Source organism: Octopus bimaculoides, chromosome 10 (assembly GCF_046866305.1).
Source record: "Octopus bimaculoides isolate indiv1 chromosome 10, ASM4686630v1, whole genome shotgun sequence".
Classification (NCBI taxonomy): Eukaryota; Metazoa; Mollusca; class Cephalopoda; order Octopoda; family Octopodidae; genus Octopus; species Octopus bimaculoides.
Genome location: NC_142937.1, coordinates 79,848,879 through 79,874,272, shown reverse-complemented (window position 1 = coordinate 79,874,272; position 25,394 = coordinate 79,848,879). Strand labels below are relative to the sequence as shown.

General features: G+C 38.1%; 1 protein-coding gene across 1 annotated transcript in view; it reads right to left on the bottom strand.

Moving 5' to 3' along the window:
- The window catches only part of LOC106869531 (succinyl-CoA:glutarate CoA-transferase), a 41,377-nt gene extending 31,040 nt beyond the window's left edge, over positions 1-10,337 (bottom strand). Inside the window, exon 1 of the mRNA XM_089358847.1 lies at positions 9,770-10,337. Within this exon, the coding sequence (XP_089214973.1) occupies positions 9,770-9,851 (82 nt within the window). The 5' untranslated portion in view covers positions 9,852-10,337. The remainder of the gene's footprint in view (positions 1-9,769) is intronic.
- Between the last annotated feature and the right edge of the window lie 15,057 nt (positions 10,338-25,394).

The following is a 25,394-nucleotide window of genomic DNA, read 5'->3' as shown; positions in this document are numbered from 1 at the left end:
CTTCAAACAATGCCACTCTTTTGGAAAATACCAAAACTATTTCTTTCCAAAATCTACAGGAAATTTTAGAATTGACATTTATATTTTCTACAGCAATGCTTTCCTTTCTTCTTTTCTTATATCTTTCTCTGCCTGTAAATGACATTTTTGAGAATATTGTCTTCCTCTCTGGAACATATGAAATATATTTAACTTACATTGTTGAAATCAATTTCTTTATTCTATATCATTATCCTGCATACTAAGAATTTGGGGTCAGTACTGCATACTAAGAATTTGGGGTCAGTACTGCATACTGAGAATTTGGGATTACTTTTGCTTAGAGAATTGATTCTGGGCAGAAACTAAAAGCACAGATCTTTCAAAAAGATTGTCACGGTGTGTAGAGAATGGATGTATCTGATTGGCTAAAATTATAAAAAGAAATTCATTGATTTAAAGGTTCTTATGATCAACTTCTCCAATTAATGGTTTTGATTAGGGCCACAGAAATTTCACATAAAACCAAAACAAATGTGTCATGCTAAAAAGAACCTCCAACAAACAACTAAATAATAATATTTACTCTTCAAACAGCTCAACCCATGCCTTTCCACTCACCCAAACGTTTTCTATTCTTATGCATCTTTCTCAGTGTTTCTTTCTTGCCATTCATCTCCCATGTGTCTTCCTGTCTTTTAGTCTGCTACCCACTACCAAGGGGTCAGTCCACCAGTCCACCAGTCAACCTCCTCAACTAACAAATATCACAGACACACAGCACATTGTATTATTGATAAGTTCTCTTCTAACCAATCCTGACCATATCGACATTCATCGTTTCATGCCTCTTCCTTATATTTAATTCATATTTTATTCTTTCTCATTTTACATAAACTTATGGATAGTCTGCAACTATATTCACTCGCTTTACCTTAGATATAAAAAAAAACAGGAACTACTTTGCTATATATTTACATATTATTCTGGCCATATATTTATAAGGCAGTAAGCTGGCAGAATTGGCAGCATACCAGGCAAAATGCTAAGTGGCACTTTGTCCGTCCTTAAGTTCTGCATTCAAATTCCACTGAGGTTGACTTTGCCTCTCACCCTTTCAGGGTCATTGAAATAAGTACCAGTCATTGACTGGTGTAATTGACTTTCACCCTTCCCTGAAATTGCTGATCTTGTGCCAAAACTTCAAACCAATAAATCTACATATTATCTTATCCTTATCTACGCTCACCCACCTACATTCGTTGTATGTATACATCTATATATATTTATATGGCCATATTTGTGTTTCTTCATTTAAATGTAAATCACATTGGCTTGTAGACTTTGTTCATGTAGGTTCATGTAGATTTTCTTGCACACCCATCATTATGCAACATCACTACATGTAGGCATACATCTACAAGCCCTTCCGTAGAAACACATCTGTATAATTGCAATTATTCCTATCTTTTACATTTGTATAAGTTCATACAAACATTCACACACACACACACACACACACACACACTACACCACTCTCTCTCTCTCTCTCTCTCTCTCTCAGGGGTAGGCTGAAACGTTCATAAGCTATGAAGAATTGATGCTAGAGCTGTGAAATCTTGCAGGCATTGATTTGAACTCTTCTTATTAATAACTGCATTGTTTCTTTCCAGGTAAACTGACATCTGGTTGCTCAAAGAGCATTTTAAAAGTAAAGACTTCTCTCGAAAATCAACAGAATTTATCACCATGGTGTTATCAAGTACCTGCAGGAAAAAAAAAGGGTTTAACCCCCAAGGACATTCATGCTGATACAGTGGCTACATTAGGGGATGACACTTCATCAACAGTACAAAAGTGGGCAATGGAATTCAGGAGGAGAAAGGGAGTCTTGAAGATGGCGCATGGTCTAGACATCCTGCAACTGCCACCACTGAGGAAAACATTGATCCACCACATGACAGGTGATTGACTATAAATCAAATAGCCAAGGTTATTAGCATATCCTGTTAAGAGAGTATTCTGCACAATGAACTTGACATGGTGAAGGTCTTCTGCTCAGTGGCTGCCACGTCTTTTGACACCTGATCAGAGGTGCACCTGGTTGATCACATTACAACGAAATCTGATATTGGTTGAGGCAGATCCAGATGGTTTCCTTGAACTTTCTTGAACCAGGATGAATGTTGGTTTCATCAGTTTGAGTCAGAGACAAAGAGACAATACATTCAGTGGAAACACCGACTTCCTCATCTGCTCCAAAGAAGGCCAAGAATGTTTCAGCTGCACAGAAGGTGATGGCCTCAGTTTTTTTTGCAATGTAAAAGACACTGTGTTTATTGACTATCTTCAAAAGGGGCCACACCATCAATGGAGAGTACTATGCCAGTTTGATGCGGGAGTTATAAAAAAGCTTTCATTAGGACAATGCTTCATCACACAACTCGTTGGTTTTCAAAGGCTGCTGTACGTGACTGTGGCCTTGAACTGGTTGACCACCCCTCCTTAATCTTCTGACTTGACCCCATCTGATTATCATCTGTTCCTCAAGATAAAAAGAACACTTAGCTGGGAACCATCAGTGATGATGATGATGTCATGTCTTTTGTTGATGACTTTTTTGACCAACAGGGCTTAAAGTTTCTTCAACAACAGGATCCAAGCACTGCAACACCTCATGGAAGAAGTGTGCAAACCACAAGGGGGACAATGTTGGAAAATAAACCTCATTTGGTTACATTCCATGAGAGCATCTTGGTCAGCCTATGAACGTTTCAGTCAACCCTCATGTGTGTGTGTATGTGTGTGTGCGTGTGTGCATGTGTGCATGTGTGCATGCATGTGTACACAACTGTCTAATTTAAGTAACAGTTTCTGAAGTGCTTTTCGGTTTCAATAAAATTATCTATAGATGTGTGTGTGTGTGTGTGTGTGTGTGTGTGTGTGTGTGTGTGTGTATGCATGTAACTATATCTGTGACTGTGTATATTGCATATACGTGTGTAAATGCAAATATTGAGAGAGAGGCAATAACTTATGGCTGAAAAATGTCAATGTCCAGTTGTTAGCATATAAGGTGTGCAAAGGTGTCATCCATCATCAGGAGTAGAGCATCTTGTTTCAACATGAGGAGGTCTGATCAGGAGGGGACCCGGAATGTTTTCTCTGTGAAGAATGACTGTCCCTGATGTCTTCTGAATTCATTTGTTTGCTGTGGTGGCCCTATCAGAGGTGTGTTGGCCAGGGAAGGACAAATCTCAACCAGTGGTTACACATACCACTGGTGTTGGCACTCTGATGGCTGGCATTGCCAGGGGCCATAGTAAATGCAGTGACCAACAGGCTGGTTCCAACAATGTTAAATACAGTGACCAACAGACTGGTTCCAACAATGTTAAATCAAAAACCTGTCAGAATACACACATTAGTGGTTGCCTGTAAAACGTCTGTTTCTTATGCCAGTGCCCAGCTACCCAGACTTTTATTTCCACTGGACCCCATTCACTTATGCTCATCCCATGTCTTAAAAGGTGGTACTTAGACATATAGTTATCTCTTTGCAGCTCCTCCTAATCCTTCTAACTCCCTCTTCTAAATGTGAGTAGCCACATGGTTCTTCTACAGCACTTCTCTTATACTGTAACCCCTCACCTCCTAACATAAAGCCACATCCCCACTTCCCACTAAGTCCTGGAAGTGCTGTCATCATCATCATCTAACATCCATGCTCCTTGCTCTCTGTGTGTGTATATATAGGTGCAGGCATGGCTGTGTGGTAAGAAGTTTTCTTCCCAACTACATAGTTCCAGGTTCAGTCCCACTGCATGACACCTTGGGTAACTGTTTTCCACTACAGCCTCAAGCTGACCAAAACCTTGTCAGTGGATTTGGTAGATGGAAACTAAGCAAAGTCCATCACACACACACATACATATGTATATGGGGAGTGGGGGGTCTTTGAGTTAGTCCCTCACCACTGCTTGACAACCAGTGTTGGTGTGTTTACATCCCCATAACTAACCAGTTTGGCAACAGTGACTGATAGAATAAGTACCAAGCTTTAAAAAAAGAAAAAAGTACAGGGCTCAATTCATCTGTCTAAAATCCTTCAAGGTGGTACCCCAGCATGGCCACAGTCTAATGATTGGGACAAGTAAAAGATATCTTTGCCCAAGTTTTCTCCCTACGCCACTCCCGCCACCCTTTATTTCCTTAATAATCCTAATCTTCTTCATTACTCAGAATCATTTTACTTGATATCCATCCTTCATCCTTATAATGTCCCCTCCATTGATCACCCCACCCAAGCCACCAAATCCTCTCTCCTCCTTCACTACCATATGTCTCTCTTGCTCCTCAATGCATTATGCTTGCTTCTCTCTCTCCCCCACTGACACTCTCACAACCTACCCAGCCACTTATCTCTCTCTCTCTCTCATTTCATTACTATTCTGCTTCTCACTCCAACCCCTTCCCACCTTTCACCTCAACCCTAACCCAATCTTTACAGTTGTCACCTACTCTTCCCTACCTCTACTTGTTCTTCATTCATTATATTCACCCATTCTCACCCTCTCGCTCTCTTCTAACCTTGTCCTGGCCTCTTCTTTCATACTTTGACATCTTATCTCCAAGCGTAACGCCTCCTTCAGCACCTCTCAGTTATAGGGAACCTTAGTCTCCCAACTTGCAGAGCAACTTCACTGGAGCTGGTGAAACATAAAATGTAAAAAGGAAGGACATCCAACTACAGAGACTGTGTCACAGCAGACTGTGTCACAGCAAACTGTGGAGGACGATGCCAGGATGCAACAAAGACTGTTCCAGTCTTTGTGACTCGTGTTCAGAATGTGCCTCATCCTTTGAAACTACGGACACACATTGGGAAATGCAACTAAGGACACTAACATCAAATTCATGCATACACTAAAAGTTCAGTTCTGTAGAAACACAACAAATCGTATACGGATGCTCCAGCATGGTCGCAGCACAAGCACTGACGGTAATAAAAGTATAGACAAACACACACACACACATAATTCTGGTTCCCTTGACACATTCAAATCATGATGGCAATAGTTATCTCCCTTGTTGATAATGGTCTAGGGGAGATAATTTCCCTGAACTGTATAATACAAATTCGTTAAAGAGGAATCCATAAGAACGTTAAATAAGTTTAAAGCTTTACGTGATTCTCTTCCAATCGCTAACAATATAATAATAATTGATAAATATATTGTATAGGTTGATAAATATATCCGACGTAGTTTGTTGATGGAGGTTTCGCGATTCTCACCACACTTTCTATTATATCTGATGCTACTGTATAAGACCTGATACATTACACGGACGGTATCTGGCCTAGATTATATGTATAGATCTATCATTTTGAAAAGGTAGATTGATTTTAGAAAACAGTCACAAAAAAGTAGGAGTAAACCATTGATAGGATATAGGATAAAACGAGAGAAACAGAACATTCCAGTCGCTACTGCACTATAAAGAGCGTGGAAGGAGAGGAAGGTACAATGGGAGGAGGAGGCAGGTGAGAAAATATTGGATCGGTCAAAGAGTCCGTTCGGTTTTTGTCTTCATTAAACTTCAAGCACCCTAATAAGTAGCTAACTTCTTTCGAGTTATACAATATGGCAGCCGAAAATTGAAGGAGTCTTGACATGGGTAAAACATAGCTATGGAGATGATATACAACTTCACATCATTTACTTGGTTATCTGGTACCCTAAAACCTCAAATATAGAAAGTTTTTTGGTTTGTTTGGTTGGGTTTTTTTTTTAAAATTTGTTTAATGCTACAAAATTCCTTTTGTTTAAGTCTCAAGTGCTTATTTTTAAAAAAAAAAGTCATTATAGAAATGGTTTGTGGAACTTGACCAAATGAATTCTTAAAATAAATGCTACCATCTATAGTTACTTCCCTTGTATTTTGACTTCGAGCTGTGCACGTTGTCCCCTTAACTTGTTCAGACTATATTCTAAATGACTAGTTTATCCTTTATTAATGTTGTCGTATTCAAAAAGACAATAATCTGGATCAAACGATTAAACAAACCGTTAAGTAGTTCGTCATGTTAACTTTCGAAGTTACAAACTTAGCAGCTGTCATATAAAATAGGTAACGGTAAATAGAGTCCAATAAATCAACAAATCTGAATAAACCTTTTTAAAAATCCTTCTTGTAATTAAGAATGAAGTAGCACTGCAACATGTTGATTATAATGAATAAGGCAGGTTTGGGGTTCTATGACATTCTTTGTTTGTTTGTAAATCTCGGTTTTATATATAAAACAGAATTTTAAAAACTGAATCTCTTTAATATCTTCGGGACTCTGTGACCAAATTCTATTGGTGTTGATAAAATAAAAGTTATAACATCTATTCGCCTCTATCTGCCCCGACTCCACCAATCACTACAAAAACTACATCATCATCTTTTATCAACTGTCATAATGTATAGGTATGGTCGATTAAATTAACTCCAATCCATTTGTTAATTATTCTATATCATTTAGGGAGACGAAGAGTAAAAGTGACCCTTGTGAATTTTTTTACTAAGAATGGTCTTCAGTCATGTATTTTGTTTTAGACTCTGTCGTTAACATCTCAATTAAAAATTCATTTGTGCGCAGGATTCAGATTAAGCATATTTTTGGTCAATTGAGATGGGTTGTAAAACAGGAATTAGCAGCACTAAATATCCACTTTGCTGTCTTTATTCCAGTGATCTTCTGTTCTCGAGTTAAATGCCATAGGAACCCGCTTTGGCTTGTTTAATGAGGCAATAACAAATGAACGAAAGACAAAAAGGTAATAGTTATCCACTTAATAAATACATCATTATTTCAGAGAACGTGGCCTATCAACATTTCTAGATATGACCTTATCATCATCATCATCATCATCATCATTGTATGATGTAATATTCTAGAAACTGCGACCAACACATTATCTTTCTCAGTCAACAAAATAACCACCAGTGATATCTTTAAATTGTTTGTTTAAAATTTCTTTCGGTCACTTTCTGCCCAAACCACTTTGATCCAATCTTGCCTTTTTTGAACGCCAGTCCTCTAGAATTCACTCTCTGCCAAAATAATGCCATAGACTCAGTTGGTTCTAAAACATGAACAAACGTTAAGAAATCTCGAGTTTTTCTTCAGAAATAAAAGCCATCGTTATCCTGAATTCAAAAATTATTGCCTATTTCTTTATAAAACCAATTAGTGTTCTTTTATTACTTTCAAATTCAATGAAAAAGTAGACCATCAACACTTAATTCCGTTCTCATTAACAACAAAGATATCCTTTAATCGTGAGTGTAGAATATCCAGGATTTGAAACAGGTTTCTTTAAAAAAAAAATTTTTTTAAAGGGCTTCTTAAATTGAAGAAAGTTAATCCCACCACTCCCATTATCAGCGGTTCTTTTGTTATTTATATAAACATTATTTTTCAGGGAGCGAAAAGCTAAATCGTTTCCCAGTACCTATTTTATCAATCTCATTTGTTGAAAGAGCAAAGTCGACACCGGCAAGTTTTCAAAACAGAAAGAAATGCGAGTGAAAGCTACGATGTATATGACAAATCTCTCTCTCTCTCTCTCTCGTACATATGTTTATTGAATTAAAAATTTTGAAAACGTGGTTTCTTACATATTCGGAATCTCCGTCATCGAAAACATAGGAACCCACTGAAAATAAAATTGGAAATGTTTGTTTTGGGGTGGGGATGACTGTGCGTCAGGTCCACCAGAGGCGAAATTTTTTTCCCACAAGAGTTCCGGACCCCAGTAATGAACTCATTTGCATACAGCCAATCAGAGTTCACCTTGAAAATCCACATACTGTGTACTACTACAGTACAGTCAGTCAGGCATAGAATGGTGTATGCCACTCTGTGAGTACAGCATAGCAGGTCTCACATAAGCACCACATCCCTCCCTCCACCATTTTCATAGATCAATTGAGCACCATCTCTATATGGAGCTAACATTAGGTACCAATGCTCAGACTGAGATTAGTGATACTGCAGGTACCCATTGATATATGCAAGGAGGGTGCAATACGACACAACGCCATATTGATTACGATGTTTCCAGATCAACACCAACATTTTGAATTAGGAAGGTACAAAATCAGTCAAAAACTTGGGAAACTACACTCATTTACATTTTCTGGTAAATTACACAAATTGGCAACACTTATGGCATCATCTGGGAGCAGCTCTCCATTCACTTTTTACACTAAATTTCACATGTGTCACCTTTATAAACCTGTTTAAAACAATTAGATTTTGCTATAACACACATTTTCCACTGAACTTTCAACCAGAGTATTTTCGTGACTAGGTGGATACTAGTTTGGTAGTTGAGCTCTGATTGGCTGCATACAAATGAGTTCATAACTGGGGTCCAGAACTCTCGTGGGGAAAAAAATTCACCTGCCGGAGAGGCGGGGTGAAATTTGAAAAATTTAAAATTTGGGGGAAGGGGAGGTTGAGGTGGGCATTTTAAATTTGGAAAAGGTGGTTTTAAAAAAATTTCGAAAAAGTTCAAAATTTTAAAATGTGGGGGGGGGGGATTAAAAATTTTTTTTAAAATTTTCTTTTTTGTATATTTGTAATCTCCAACATCTAAAACGTAGGAATCCGAAATATATTTTTCAAACAAATGCATTTTTCCAGGAGGGGTGCGATTCTGCATTATCCCCCAAAATTTAAAGGAAGGAATTGATACAATTGACCAATATTTCACTGTTATAAGGTGACAAGCTGGCAGAATCGTTAGCGCGCCAGACAAAATGCTTCGCAACATTTCGTCCGTCTTTATGTTCTGAGTTCAAATGCCACCAGAATCGACATTGCCTGTCATCCTTTCGGAGGCAATAAAATAAGTACCAGTTGAACACTAGGGGCGATGTAACTGACTTGCCCCTCCCCCTAAATTGCTGGCCTTGTCCCAAAATTGGAAACCATTTCACAAATATATTATTTATCAGCCCTCATTTTCCCACCATAAAAACCAGACTTCGGCAGGATTTGAACTCAGAACATAAAACGTCGTTGCAAATAGGTACAAGGCCACGGATGTCTTGGGTTAGGGATGATGTTACGTGTCTTTCTCAAGGGTAATTAATGTTTGAGATTAAACAAACTTATGGTTAAAGATATTCCATAAGAAAACATCTAGTCTGGTTTTCAGGAATAGTGTATCTAAGGCTTTGTTATCCAATGTATTCTTCATTTCTTTTCCAAAACGGTGGAGTGTAATTTGAGGGAGATTTGACTGCTATTTCTAGCAAGTCTAGTGACTTTATAGAGGATCCTTCATAGAATACTTGTGAAACAGAATTCATTAAAAGCTGAAATTCCAAGGCAATCTAGATTATATATTCGAGTATTATACCCGAATCCCTATTTATGGACAACGCTTTGAATTTGCAGGGAACGAGAAATTGCCGGAGGCGGGGTGCTCCTACTTATTTCATTAACAACGCTAATCAATAAATTCTGTAGATCGGCTCCAACGGGATAATGATTTTATCATATAAGAAGGATGACATTTTATAATTATTTAAGTGACACAAATAAAGGGAAATGGTTTTGGGGAATCGAAACCGATTTAAGGTCTCGGTTGGCGGCAAGTTGTCCCTAAAACAACCTTCGATGTTTATCTTGTGTTATGGATGAATCTGAGACGGTACAAGACAGTTGGCTTTTTTCTATACATTGATTTCTATATTGATAAAAGAGATGAGTAAATGCCGGTATATATACCTGAGCAGTATCGGACATGAAACGGGTTAAAGGTCCCAACAGAGGGAAACAGTTTGAAAAGCCGGAGAGACGTTGGCGCCATTTTCTGCTGTGAAATGGGACGTAACTCTTAATGACTTCAACCTGGCACAGAGTTAGATTTCTTGTTATATATTTTTTATTTTAAGTCGAACTTGAAATGACCGTGGGTACTCCACAAATATTTTCGTGGTACAGTGTCAATCGCTAATACCTCCCCATTCCGTAATAATATCCAATCGTTTCCTCCAAAAGTCATTTGATTAGTCTCTTGGTAATTTTGTTTGTTCTATTCGCAGGAGGGTCATTATACCAGAATCTGGCAAACCAAAAACTTGCCTTATTCTCTTCAATCATATTTTCTCTTCTGGCCTGTTTTCTTATTCTAGCTAATCGAAAATCTTGCCTGTCATCATCGTTCATATTTTGCCTTCTTTCTTAATTAACAATTTTCAATCTTTCTTATTACCTCTAACTTTGTTGTCTGTGAAACGGCTCTCTCTCTCTCACACACACACACACACATACTCTTACTCTTGCCATTCCCTTTCCACGGACTATTTACACCATAGGAATGTATCATTACTACTTTTAAAAGACATTGGTTGTCTTATTTTCCTACAATGAGAGAAGCCATTATCATCATCTTTTTAACTACACCAAAGAGTTCCTTACTAATTGTGAATCCCTTTGCATTTGTAGTAATTATAGGAGGTTAGGGTTAATTGTGAATTTATTCCTGATAACAGATGGTGAGAATATAACATCGTTTCCTCGATACGAACTCTGATTATTTTTGGTATTGTTGAAAGATGTAATAGCATCACCTCATTGGAAAATGTCCCTCATTGGAAAATGTCCCTCATTGGAAGATGTTTCCTGGCGTCAATACACGTTTAACATGGGCGTAGGGTAAGTTTTCCTGTGGTTGATGTCTGTATGTGGAAAGGGAAAAAGGAATGAAGATGGCTTCATCTGAACATAAGTAAGTGTCATTAGAAGAAAAAGAATTGTAAATGCACAGAAGGAATAGCATGAGTGACATAAACAAGCCATAAGGTACATCAGGACTGAGACATTGAATCAGAGAACGCTCATTAGAGCACACTGCAATGGTACATCCCAACAGGGGGACGAATATCACTGAATGTCAGCCAGGCAAGTAGGTTCTTGTAGCAGCCACAGTGACAGGCTTTGTTGATGTCAAATACAATGACCTTGCTTCTGACACCAATGTCGATGGCAACTACAATAATATTGAGATGTCAAGTAGAATGATGTTGAACTTTCAAGTATTACAGAACAGCCCTCCTAATACGTGTTATAGGGGAACCTATCTACTAGATTTAATAAAATAAAAAAAGATTTTAATCAAAACGTAAAACAGACTGAATCCATTATGTCAGGCACAAAGATGGGACAGTTACAGCTGAGCTGCCAATTCAAGGACGAATGGAAGGAAGTGATGTTATTTGTAGTTGAAAATCTTTCTTCATTTTTCATTTGTCACTCTATATATTACTGCCTTATAAATCTTATTGTAAAATATTCCAGAGCTTGAAGAGAGCCTTTTTACATTTGGCAATAAATTATCTGTTATTATCAACAACCTTCAATTTGGCAATAAATTATCTGTTATTTCCCTTCTTTAAATTTAATTATATTTACAGCTCATAGGATAATACAAGATATAAAGAATGTAAATATTGAGAGACAGTAGCTGTTCAAACTGAGAGGTAACCAAAGATGCACAACAGAAAAGGCAATGAAACAGTAAAGAAATAGTCAATATATATCATCCTTCATAACTTCTACTTCCATTATGTTATTGATACCATAAAATAAAATAAATAAAACAATAGCTTTAAAATCCTGGTATGTTTTTTTTATGTGGTTATTATATCACAGTGAATGGATGGTAAGTTTTATGGTCCTGGCAAAGAAAACAGCAAACTCCTAACCCAAGAATATCAAGGAAGGTGCTTCCTTAAAAGAGCTACTACACCTTACAGCCTCCATGTAACCTTGCTACTCTGATCAAACTAAGTAAGCATCCCAGAACGATGGACATTTCTAGTGTTGTAAGATCAAGAAGAAACCTATCAGAGCAGCCAGTTAAGGTCCTCGGCCAATCCAGCAAAAAAGATTGGATATGACAGCAGTTGTTGTTGTTGCTGGAGAAATTCTCATCGTAGTTTACATTCTAGATTAAAGATTGCTGCCTAGGAATGGGAAGAGTGGGCGGGGAGCTGTTCAGTCTTTTGCCACTCCACAGTCTAACCCTGTGATGGAAAACTGGTTGCATCCAAACCACATTTAATGGTGTCGTTGAAAACAGCATCCTGAGGGAGTTGGTTAGTACTAAGATGAGAGGATAATGGCAGGAGTCAGAAAATGTTTTCTGTAGGCTCTTCAAAGGTATTTCTGTTACTCAGAGATCTTCAATCCTGACCTGAGAAAATAAGCAGGGAAAATAGAACACAGCCATTATTGTAGATGTTGCAGTCAAGTAGCAACAACAGCAACAATAACAATCTTATCTGTTGATAAGATTTAAAACTCCATGACACAAACTAATTAACTGCCCACAAATAATAATAAATTAGTGAAAACTCATTTACATAAATAGTTTTTTTATATTCCTTTATAGCTTAAAGGATTTTGATATAGCTCTGATAAAATTATTTTATTTTTGTTTTACTTTTCATCAAATAAGTTATTTATCAGTAAATAATGAAATATTTAATGAATTCATAAAATGATAACTTGCCACCATTTGTCTTTATAAACCATTTTCTTTCCCTTTAAAAAAAAAAATGTCATTTTCTCGTGGAGATAACAGAAAAATTACCAAAATTTTAATGCGAGTTATCTCCCATGTCATGTAAAATATCTGAAAGTTGACCTCTAATTCTAGATTATAATTAATATTAGTTAAGAATAAATGCAACTATGCCTCCATGGTCTTGATAATGTTACGTACCTGCTTCTCAAACGTGGTGGGTACTTTCTTCTGCACCAGCTTTCACTCTTCTTTCAGTTCTGCCTTAATAACGGTGATGATATTCCAGAGCAGTGGAAAACTGTGAGTGTCATTCCTCTGTTCAAAATCGGTCAACACTTGTCAACTATCGTCCAGTCAATCTTATTAGCTGCATTGCCAAACTAATGGAATCCTGTGCCAGAGAAACACTGTTCTGGAATTTCTGGAATTCTCACAGCCTTATCCGCCCCTCACAGTTTGGATTTATCCCTAACTTTAGCTGCTGTGATCAACTTATTGAGTTTCTTAAAGACATCACCCGAGTCACTGATGGCAGTTCATGGGTGGATGTTGTTTACCTTGACTTTTCTAAAGCTTTTAATTCTGTGCCACACAAAAGACTTATGGCAAAACTTTCTGCAATGGGTGTGAAAGATGATCTTTTAAACTGGTTGGAGTCCATTCTCAGCTGAAAAGAGGTGGTCACAGTTCTAGGACAGCATTCTTCACCCTATGAGATATCATCTGGTGTACCACAGGGATCTGTTCTTGGTCCCCTTTTGTTTGTTGCGTACATTAATAACATAGATACCAACTTAAAGAATGCCACAGTGCTGAAATATGCAGATGACATCAAGCTGTACCTTGAGATAAAAAGGTCAGATCCTGAACACTATAGATCTTTCCTGAAATTGGACCTGGACACAATGCAACAATGGATCATGGACCAGCAACTTAAGCTGGCTGTGGACAGGTGTACTGCCATGCATTTTGGGAGGGAAAATAACCAAATTATTTCACCAAACCCTTAACAACAAAATCTTATATGAACCCCAAGGGTCATGATGACCCCAGTTGAGAACCACTGATGTAGATAGATAAACGATGGGTTCATTTTCCACACAAACCTAAAATATCCTTTTTATATCAAGTGGAATTGTACAAATTAAAGATTAAATCTCTTTCAGTGTCTTCTCACATCTTTTTATAATGTGTCTCCTCTTAAGTCACAGTCACATGACATTAAGGGTGACACAAAGTTTTTAACATGTCACACAGCTGTGACACAAGCTTCCAAATGTGTCACAGAGCTGTGACATTAGAAGTGGCACAGGGTTCTCAATATGCCACCCAACTGTAACATTTGAGCTAAAAAGGGATGAAATCTTTGCAAAGACACTAAGGGTTCTTCAGTCTTAAATGAGTGTATGTGTGTCTTAAATGAGTGTAGGGATAAAATATTTGTGTGTGTGTTTGTGAGTATGTATATGAATGCATATATGTTTGTTTGCGTATTTGTGCATGGGGGGGGGACAATCTCTTTGTGTGTTTGGTGTTTGTGTAAAAAGAGGACAGTTTTTGTCTTTACATCTCTTTTTTTTATATCAAATACCAGCTGTCCCTTTACACAAGACAACATTTCACTTTACATTAACAGAGAAATACTATTATCTTGTGTGAGGTATTATATATGCATAGTGTGTGGGCATGTGTGTGTGTGTGTGTGTGTGAATAAATACCGGTTAGTGCAGACGACATGTTAGAGTTAGTGTGTGTACATGGTTGCACTGACAGTAATGTGTGTGTGTTTGTGTGTGTTAAACTTAATTCATCCCCCACCCCCACCTGTTTAAAACCCTCACCTGGAACATGGCTGCATTTACTGGAGTCTGTTATGTGGACAGTATTTGAGCCAGATTTCTGGTTTGAGAATGACCTCTTTCCTCCCTACCAGCTGTGTTCGAGGCCATGAAAAATGGTCAAGGGCATTGCCCTTCAACCTTTGACCAAGTGATTAAATAAAACATAATTAGGGTGCTGTGTGTGTGTATGTGTGTGTGTGTGAGAACATTTTTTACATTGTTTGTGTTTGCATGTAATCCCAGCTCTGAGAAAGTAAAACCTGCTTAGAAACTTCCCAGTTGTAACCTTGAGCTAAAAACTTGGTTGGATGATTTTCAAATATTGGGTTACTTCTTAATAAACGTATTTCTATTGACATAAAATAATATTTCACTCTGGGGTTTTCATGCCCTAAAAAGCATTTTATTTCTTTGTTTCTGTCAGATTCAGGCTGTTTGTAAATAGTACCTCCATAAATACAAAATATAATATCAATAAATATTGGCTGAAGAGACAAAGTCTTCAGTTATTGGTTGGTGGAATGATCACAATCTAAAGTTATCGACTCCATTGATCACTGTCTATCAATGGACCGGAGTTTGTAAATATTGACCAAATAAACCAATCTGTAGATCTTAACTAGAGACATATACTTAGTAGATGTGGAGTGAATCAACACAAACAGTGAACATTAATGAGAGAGAGAGAGAGAGAGGGGGGGGAGAGAGAGGGAGAGAGCAAGCGAGAGAGAGAGAGTTGTTGTTGACTTATTAGTTGCAATGTGTCTGCAGAGGTTGATAACAGAAATGTTTACGATGTTTACAATCATATTTCATAAATGACATCTCTAAGATTAATTATAATTAACCAGAGATACTGTCTGAATGAAAAACAAGAGTGAAGTTAGTGTTAAAATAATCAATTGAGTCAGCATCAAAAATACAATTAGAAATGATAATTTTGTGAGAAAAAGACAATATTAACTCAATCTTTCATATTTCTTGAATCATTTCAACTAATATGAGAAATAACTCTACATATGGTTACTGCTGAATTAACACAAATTTCTTTATATTTACCAAAATAACGATGTTAGACTCTATTAACTCATTATATTATATTGTTTGTGTTTAGACATAAATATCTAACATATTCTTTAAAAGATAAATCCTTATTTCTACGAAGACAATGGAGTGTATGCTTTACTAAAGAGGACTCATAAAACTGAAACATGCCCCCAAGTTGTTTCTCTTGCCATAATTACAAAACTAGTCACTGAGTAAATTATTGTTTTGTCCTTATTTCATTGTTATTTCTAATTAGAGTTTTGATGCTCACAACATTAATTATGTTAAGATTAAGATAACCATCAGTCACAGCAACTGTTGATAATAAAGACCTCAGTCTGTTGGTTAGGTTGACAGAATATGAAGGAATATGATAGAATATGAAGGAAAGGCGGTGAGCTGGCAGAAACGTTAGCACGCCGGGCAAAATGCTTAGCGGGGTTTCGTCTGCCGTTACGTTCTGAGTTCAAATTCCGTCGAGGTCGACTTTCCCTTTCATCCTTTCGGGGTCGATAAATTAAGTACCAGTTACACATTGGGGTCGATGTAATCGACTTAATCCCTTTGCCTGTCCTTGTTTGTCCCCTCTATGTTTAGCCCCTTGTGGACAATAAAGAAATAAGAATATGAAGGAATTGATTAGTTGAATGTTGTCTGAAGATGCTGATGAGATTAACTGGACATTGAAAGATATCCATAATACGAAAATAATCCTAAGACAGAAATTTGGTTAATGGACAAAAAAGAAAAATAAGAAATGATTCTTTTTGTAACTTGTCAAGTTGCAAAAATATGGAGGACAGCATTTACATTGTATGAGCTTATGGACAACAGGGTTGTATTTAGCTATGAAATTAATGTGTATGGATTAATGTGTATGGATTAATGTGTATGGATTAATGTGTATGGATTAATGTGTATGGATTAATGTGTATGGATTAATGTGTATGGATTAATGTAGGTATGCAGACATGTGTAAGTGTGAGAGTATGTCCAAATGTATGTATATTTTTAATTGGCCTTTTAATAGAAATATTTAAATACTGAAGCCAAGTTGATTGCATCCAGTCCATCGTCTTTGTTCCTTTACAAATATTGGGTTTTCTATTCCAGGGCAATTCCCTTATATTGTCAGTGATATAAAGTTTCTTACAGTGTGACAATGGGACAAAAGAATGGAAGAGAACAGGAATATTGGCAGACAAATGATGAATCTCTTTGACAGATGAAACAGTACAAGAACTGGTCACAACATGGAACATACAAAACATGCTGCTATTTGAATCTATTTTCTCTGCTTATAAGTTCTTCATAGTCAAACTAACAGTTTTAATGTTAGTTTGACTATTTTCACCTTACTTGCAGACAATACTCAACACAAATGATAAACAAATATAAATTGATTACTTGAAAAGGATTTCATTCCAATTTCAAAAAGCAGTCCATAATGGGTTCTAATTATTTCCAAAGTCAAATTTTTGATGCTGCTTGGGTCAAATGGGTTAAAAACTTGTACCAAAAGGTTTGAAATCTAAGAAATGACAACAGTTTCAGTCTCAAAGTGTGCAGTTTCATTGCTTTTGTATTCTGACCTGTTAATGGGATTGGAGGTAGACTTAGCTTCTTGTTGCTGTTGTAGTTGTTGTTGCTGTTGTCATCATCTTCATTCTCATACCAAGCAGGTGACAGCTTTGTTGCCAAATCTATTGTGTTCTATTTTAAGAGCAATTCTTTCAGACCCTGTAAAGAGAGCAGCCAAAGGCTGTGGCGCCCTGCAAACTTGATTTCCATTAATTACTTGCAATGTGCTTCTGACTAATGATTGACAAGGACTCCTCCTTCTCCTCACTCAAACTGTAAATGCTTGCATTGCACCCTGAATCAGGCAATCAGTGTCAGTCATCCAAATATCTGCAACTTTATTGATGGGTTAAACCCTGAGAAAAGATTCTGTGAGAAATGTCTAAGTTAGGAGGGAAACTTTTTGAGAGAGAAGAAACAGTGAAGTGCATTAGAAATGGGGTTGATAATTATATTTAATCATATAATTTACTATAATTAATAATAATTTATCATAATAATTAATTGTTTTGTAAACAGTTAGTCATATGTCTCAGTGATTATTTTCAACTTTAATTTTCAGCTTTTAGTGTGTGTGTGTGTGTGTGTGTGTGTGTGTGTGTGTGTGTGTGTGTGTGTGTGTCTGTGTGTGTGTGTGTGTGTGTGTGTGTGTGTGTGTGTGTGTGTGTGTGTGTGTGTGTGTGTGTGTACATCGTTATTTACACACATGCATACACAAAATATTCTTATATCTATTGTATTTACATGTTATATGTGTACTTATATTTGGCATTTGGAAGGGCATCCAGCTGTAGAAACCATGCCAAAAGAGAAAATGGAGTCTGGTGCAAACCCCAGCCTTACCAGCAGCTCCTACCAAATGGTTCGACCCATGCCATCATGAAAAATGGATGTTAAATGATGAGGATGTGTTTGTGTGTGTCCAATAAACTTGATCTTGGTGATTAGTTTCCAAGAGTTATGTAATGTAATACTAAAATGCCAGTCACAATTCTAGTTTTGGCAATTTAGTTTATACAGTTTAGACATTTAATTTATATCGAGATATTTGTAATGAATTTATCCTGAATTCTTGTGGTTGTTAAGTCTATAACATTTACAACTGGTTGTCCTTTAGAGTTCCAATACACTTTTGACCCAATTCCCATAACAGAATATGTTAAAAGGCTGCAGAAAATGTGCCAAACATGGAAGCATTGTCTCGAGTTGTAAGGCCTAAATATCAACATGGCAAAGACTAATATGTTAGTTACACTGCAATACCATATGGAGGTGACCTTTCTTGATGTGTAGGAACATAACACTGAGTCATTGGTTACGTAAGTATTGGTTATATAAAAACTGCAGTGGAATCTCTGAGATGCAGACAGAGGAGCAAGATTTCAATGTGTTGGCTATGCAAAAGATGGACTGAATTTGTCACAGACTGCACAGTATTGAGACAGGGACATTAAAGAAAGAAGATGTTAGGGTTTTGAAAGTGCTTTCAAGGCCTCCAAGACTTGTTGGAGGGAAAAGAAAAAGAGAAAGGTGTACTCAAACTAGGGACCAGACTTGAATCCCTGCAGCAGAGGGGACTCCACTGCTAAAAAGACCTAAGAATGAGATTGCAGTGTTAATTCAGGAAATGAAGAAAGTCCACTGTACAAAAGAAATTTGAGTGTTTTGGATGTGTGATTTTGTTTGGATTCATAAAGTAGTGCATTTAAGGAGCTAAATAAGAAGCTAAAAGTGAGAAAGAATTAAAGGGATCAGATGAAGTCGAGAGGAGAGGTAAGTGTTTGTATGTAGATGTGGGATGTGTATGGAGTGAAGGGTCCTCAAAGAAGTGGAAGATGTGGGAAGAAAAGGAGTAAGATTTGATCTGAGGAAATTTGGTCTCATCGGGGAGAGGATGAAAGACTAAGGTGGTTGATGGTTGATGGTTGGTTATACAACAGGCTCATCCAACTGATGGCAGCTGAGTGAAGTAGATTTAAAATAATGAAACACACACATAGTCATATACATGCACACATACATATATATATATATGTACACACATACACAAGGCCTGTGACGTGATTGCTTCACCAACCCAGGTCATAGTTCTCCAAAAACAGATTACAGCAGGAAAGATCAATTATTGATTTATTGATCTGCTGTTAGATGGAGGAGTGGATAGGTTTGTGAATAGGGGTTGGGGTGGTGAGATGAAGATTGTAGAGGAGAGACAAGCTGGGTACTTTTGTAGTTAAAGCTCAGTTTTTTTTTTTTCTTTTGTTAAATATTGTGATGTTTGTCTTGTTGTTGTAGCTGCTACTGCCTTTGATTCTTGTTGTTGCTATTGTTATTGTACTGACTACGAAATCACCCTTCAAAATGCAAACACCCACCCACCCACCATAACAGCCCAACACAGTCATCGCCACCACCATTCACTAATCAACAATGTCCCCATCATCATCATCATCACCATAACAACTGTCATCAATGTTATCATCACTGCTACTGCCTCACCACCACCACCACCACCACCACCATCACCATCACCACCATCATCATCATCATCATAATCATCATCATGTCACTACCACACAACAAAATAGAAAATAAAAAAGACCTAAAATGGTGCTTCTCTTCCATTCATGTGATTAAAATAAAATGTTTGTGTTGTTGCCAAATCATACATTTGAACTGATTGCTGTAGGAATGAATTACACAGAAGGAAAAATAGGAAGTGGTGATGTTTATGCCTTTTCTTAAGAAAATAGTGACATAAATGAATCTATTTATCTGAGGAACCAAATTCCATACAAAGGAATCAGCCAAAGGATCTCCACACAACCAGGATTTCTTAGGGAGCAGGGAAGGGAGAAGAGGAGAGGCTGGGCCCATGGCCTGTTCTGACCCTCCCAGGATTTCTTAGGGGGCAAGGAGGGGAGAAGAGGAGAGGCTGGGCCCATGGCCTGTTCTAACCCTCCCAGGATTTCTTAGGGGCAGGGAAGGGAGAAGACGAGAGGCTGGGCCCATGGCCTGTTCTGACCCTCCCAAGATTTCTTAGGGGGCAGAGAAGGGAGAAGAGGAGAGGCTGGGCCCATGGCCTGTTCTGACCCTCCCAGGATTTCTTAGGGGGCAGGGAAGGGAGAAGAGGAGAGGCTGGGCCCATGGCCTGTTCTGACCCTCCCAGGATTTCTTAGGGGGCAGGGAAGGGAGAAGAGGAGAGGCTGGGCCCATGGCCTGTTCTGATCCTCCCAGGATTTCTTAGGGGGCAAGGAGGGGAGAAGAAGAGAAGCTGGGTCCATGGCCTTTTCTGACCCTCCCAGGATTTCTTAGGGGGCAAGGAGGGAAGAAGAGGAGAGGCTGGGCCCATGGCCTGTTCTGACCCTCCCAGGGTTTCTTAGGGGGAAGGGAAGGGAGAAGAGGAGAGGCTGAGCCCATGGCCTTTTCTGACCGTCCTACACTGATGAAATCAATACAATTGATGGTCTTATTGAACAAGTAAAGGTGACAGCTATGTTGAAGACATTGGCATATGTAAAGGATAAAGGGCACATGTGTGTATATATATAAATATATATATATATATGTGTGTATGTAGTAGTGGGGTTGATTCATTTGGCTAAAAATTCTTCAAGGTAGTGCTGCCCCAGCATGGCCACAGTCTAATGAGACTGAAACCGAATAAAAAGATAAAAGGTGAGATGATATAGTGTTGTAGAAGTGTAATGTTGTCTGCGGTCAATTTAACTTTGGCTCCCATCCATCTTTATATTGAATGGGGGTCAAAGTTACCCCGTTTTCAACATTTGAAACAAACTGCTACATTCAAGTGAAGCTGACTGGTAGCAGTAGAAGCAGCAGCAGCACATTCAACAATGGACTTTCTGTGTGGGTGAATTAGTCACCAGATCTCAAATTACATCTTGAAATCTTTCAAAAAACAAGGAAGGATACATTAGATGATGTAATCCAAGATATTCGATGTTTAAAAAGAAAAGATGGAAAAGAAATGTGGTGGTCACAAGTAGAATGGCTTTGATCAACTCAGGGCTGACATGGAGCTAAACAAGATCACCAGTTTTAATGTGGCTTCTGGGACACTCCTCCAGGTTAGACAATATTTCTCTAGGTTGATTCTGTCAAAGTCGACTTTGCCTTGCATCCTTTTGGGGGTCTATAAATTAAGTACCAGTTGCATACTGAGTTCCATCGAATGCCCCCCCCCCCTCCCCCAGAATTTCGGGCCTTGTGTCTAGAGTAGAAAAGAATATTTTTGTAGGTTTCTGTGGCTTTCATAAAATGTTTAGAAAATTAAGAACAGAGAGTGGTGGTGGAGGCGGTGGCAGGGGCGGTGGAGGCGAAGGTGGTGGAGGAGGCAGCAGTGGAGGTGGCGGTGGTGGTGGTGGTAGCGGCGGCGGCTGTGGCGGCTGTGGCGGCGGCGGCTGTGGCGGCGGCGGCTGTGGCGGCGGCGGCTGTGGCGGCGGCGGCTGTGGCGGCGGCGGCTGTGGCGGCGGCGGCTGTGGCGGCGGCGGCTGTGGCGGCGGCGGCTGTGGCGGCGGCGGCTGTGGCGGCGGCGGCTGTGGCGGCGGCGGCTGTGGCGGCGGCGGCTGTGGCGGCGGCGGCTGTGGCGGCGGCGGCTGTGGCGGCGGCGGCTGTGGCGGCGGCGGCTGTGGCGGCGGCGGCTGTGGCGGCGGCGGCTGTGGCGGCGGCGGCTGTGGCGGCGGCGGCTGTGGCGGCGGCGGCTGTGGCGGCGGCGGCTGTGGCGGCGGCGGCTGTGGCGGCGGCGGCTGTGGCGGCGGCGGGGGAACGGTGGTGGGGGAACGAATGATAATAATAATAATAATAATAATAATAATAATAATAATAATAATGATAATAATAATAATAATAATAATAACAACAACAACAACATCGAAAAACACCCCAGGTCAAAACTGACCTCTTCACCTGTACTTGTGCCACATAAAAAGCACTGAGTCCACTTTGCTGAGTGGTTGGTGTTAGGAAGGGCATCCAGCTGTAAGAATCCTGCCAAAACAGTCACAGAAGTCTGGTGCAGGCTTCTGCCTGGCCTCTTCCTGTCAAACCATTCCTTCCATGTCAGCATGGAAGGTGAACATTAAACAATGATGATTAGAAGTCTGTGATGAAGAAGTGCTTGCTTTTGGGATTACCAAAGTTTTATGGTTTTGGAAACCAGTAACAGGAACCTGATTTGGGGCAAAAAGAATATTGTTTTGATTGTGGAAGAAGAAGAGATCAGAGATGAATGGATTGCTTATTAAAACGATTGATTGCTAATGAGAAACCAGACCAACAATGTATCAATAAATAACAAAGACTCACTAAAAAAAAGTAATATCATAAATTTGCTAAAAGTAGTCAAAACAGACAGTAGTGAGAGTCATGGATGGCCAGATTCAACTCCTGTAGTAAATATTTTAACTTTTCTTTATATTTTCTATTGTTTTGTTTTTTACCTCTAAATCCATTTATTATTTACAATTCATGGCAGATACCGGTGCCATGCAAATGGCACTTAAATGCTGGTGGCACGTAAATGGCACCCATTACACTCTCAGAGTGGCTAGTGTTTAGGAAGGGCATCCAACCATAGAAAAATGTGCCAAATCAGATTGAAATCTGGTGCAGCCTTCCAGCTTGTCAGCTCTGGTCAAACTGTCCAATCCATGCCAGTATAGACAATGGACGGTAAATGATGATGATGTTGATGATGTTGATGATGATGATGAAGTAAATCCACACTTGATTTGTCCTGTATGGGTCTTTGTATGGGTCCTTGTGGCTAATGAAAGAAGTGAAGTGTTGTGCTCTCTGGGCCACACACTTCCCTATTTTGGACTAAACCTCTCTTACCAATTACTTTATTAATAGTAATCTTTAAATAAACAGTTATTTAATGTATTCCCCTGAGACTTTATTTCTATTAATTTTTAATATAAAATGTTCGACAAAAAGTTTGGCACTCATCATTCACAAAGTCTTCTTAAACTGGAATGAAGAGAATTGTTTCTTTTATCTTTCAAATTGAAGTGTTTTGAGCTATGTTTTATCCACAAAAATGTTGCCAAATATTGCAAAGCCCAAGGGAACAGCATCAATAACAATAATAATGCTAATAATAATAATAATAATAATAATAATAATAATAATAATAATAATTATAATTATAATGCCAAGCACAATAGATATTGATAATGGTGTGAATGAGACTGGAACCAATGGTGATGGTGCCACATGTGGCAGGTGCCACACGTGACAGGTGCCACACATGGCAGGTGCCCCACTGTGCAGCAGGGTGGGCCTGGTCATAATCCAGCAACTGCTAACCATGCTTCAAGACGTAAGTGGAGTAAACAAATAAACATGATGGTTATGGAGTGTTAATATTGGAGCAGCCCAGTGGACCAACATGGCTGAAAAAGATTGGTGCATGTGTGAAGGTAGAACACCTAGAAAAATCAACATTGCTTGGAAATGCAAGAATTCTTTGCGGGATTCTTGAAGCATGACCAGTAAAAGAAGTGTCACCTTAGTCTGCTGGCTGTGGACAGCTGACACTTTCCATCAGACCCAACAACATAAGCTGGGAGTTTTCATTTAATAATAACAATAATAATAATAATAATAATAATAATAATAATAATAATAATAATAATAATAATAATCAAAGAGAAAGAATTTGGGACAGTCATGGGAGAGTTGAAACAGTGTATCATAGCAGTAGCAGGGAAGCTTTCCAGATGTCAGATAAGAATAAATCAGTAACAATAGAATAGATTATTTGAGACAGACCACAGAAGATTTTATAACCAAATAAATAGTGGAGGAGAAAGAACTGGAGATGAGATACCTAATGCAGAAGGAACTAGAAATTTCTGGAGTAATATTTGGGATAAGTCAGTCAATCATAATGGAGATGCAGTGTGGTTGAAGAAAGTGAGGGAAGAAATAGTGAGTGAGAAGCAGCCAGATCAAAGATTAATTAGTGCTTTAATGAGTAAAGTGTTAGGAAAAATGCCGAATAGGGAGGGCCCAGGAGTAGATTTAGTTCAAGGGTACTGGCTAAAGAAATTTATTAGTTCACATGGGAGGCTGGGGGAACAACTTCAGGATTGCCTTAATAGAGGAATAATACTAGAGTGGATGACTACACAAATGGGAAGTGCTGCCTCATCCTCAATTATGGAAATCTTGTCTTTCTCAACGAACCACATTCCTATTTTCTGGGAATTTTTTTTTCTGGCTCTCACTCACATCAACAAACTCCCTATTTCCAACAACAAAAACCCTATTTCTCACAAAACAAACTCCTTGTTTCCCACAACATTACCAAAACATGATGATTTGATGTGGTTCAGCCGCTACCAATGATTTTAATCTTTTTTCTCATTTTGGTTGGCTTTTTTCAGCCCGGTTTCATTTTTCACTTTTAAGGTTGACCTATAAATGCTTGTGTTTGAATGTCTTTTTGTTAGTTTAATTTCCAAATTTGATGTTGGGTTTGAATTTAATGTTGGGTTTGAAATATTGGAGAGTAGCAGAAATATTTATTATTTTATTCAATGTTGCTACCACTATTGTAAAACTTACCTTTTCCTACAACCCTTTGAAAAAGACTGCCTGGCAGAAACAGGCACAATGAAAAAGAGAAGTAAATAAAAATAAATCTTTTCCCATTGCAATAAATTATAGAGGAGCTTAAAGAATCCGAAATCCTTCTTGTCAGTTGTTGAGATTGAAAAACAATAAAAGAAATTTATTTTCAGCAATTAAAAGTGGTAAATCCATTTTTTGTTTTGTTCTTTTTTTTATATGTCTTTGCAGGATCTCTGAGAAACAGTAAACAACACCAACAACAACAATAATAATAATGATAATTATAATAATAATATTTTCATAATTAGCCACAAGAGCTTGGAGAGATGCACAAAAATATGGAATATATCCTAGGTGTTACGTTTCTTCCATATTTTTGTTAATGAGGAATGTGAAGTAAAAACACATTTACAATTATAAAGGTTGGAGACCTTATACAATATTATTTATATACATACATCTACATATATGTGTATGTATGTGTGTATATATATATATACATACATATATATATATATATATATATATATATATATATATATATATATATATAAGGATAAGATCGATATTCAAATCAAGTGGCCAGCATGGGAATGAAAACCATGAAAGGTAACAATTATTTAAAATTATCCAGTAATTTTTGCTAGTTTATTTTGTTTTCTTCGTCTTCTCTCCTGTGTGCTATATGAACATTTTATTGTGGTTTAGAGTCAAGATTTGGCTGCTATTTTCAGCGTGGCTGTATTTCATA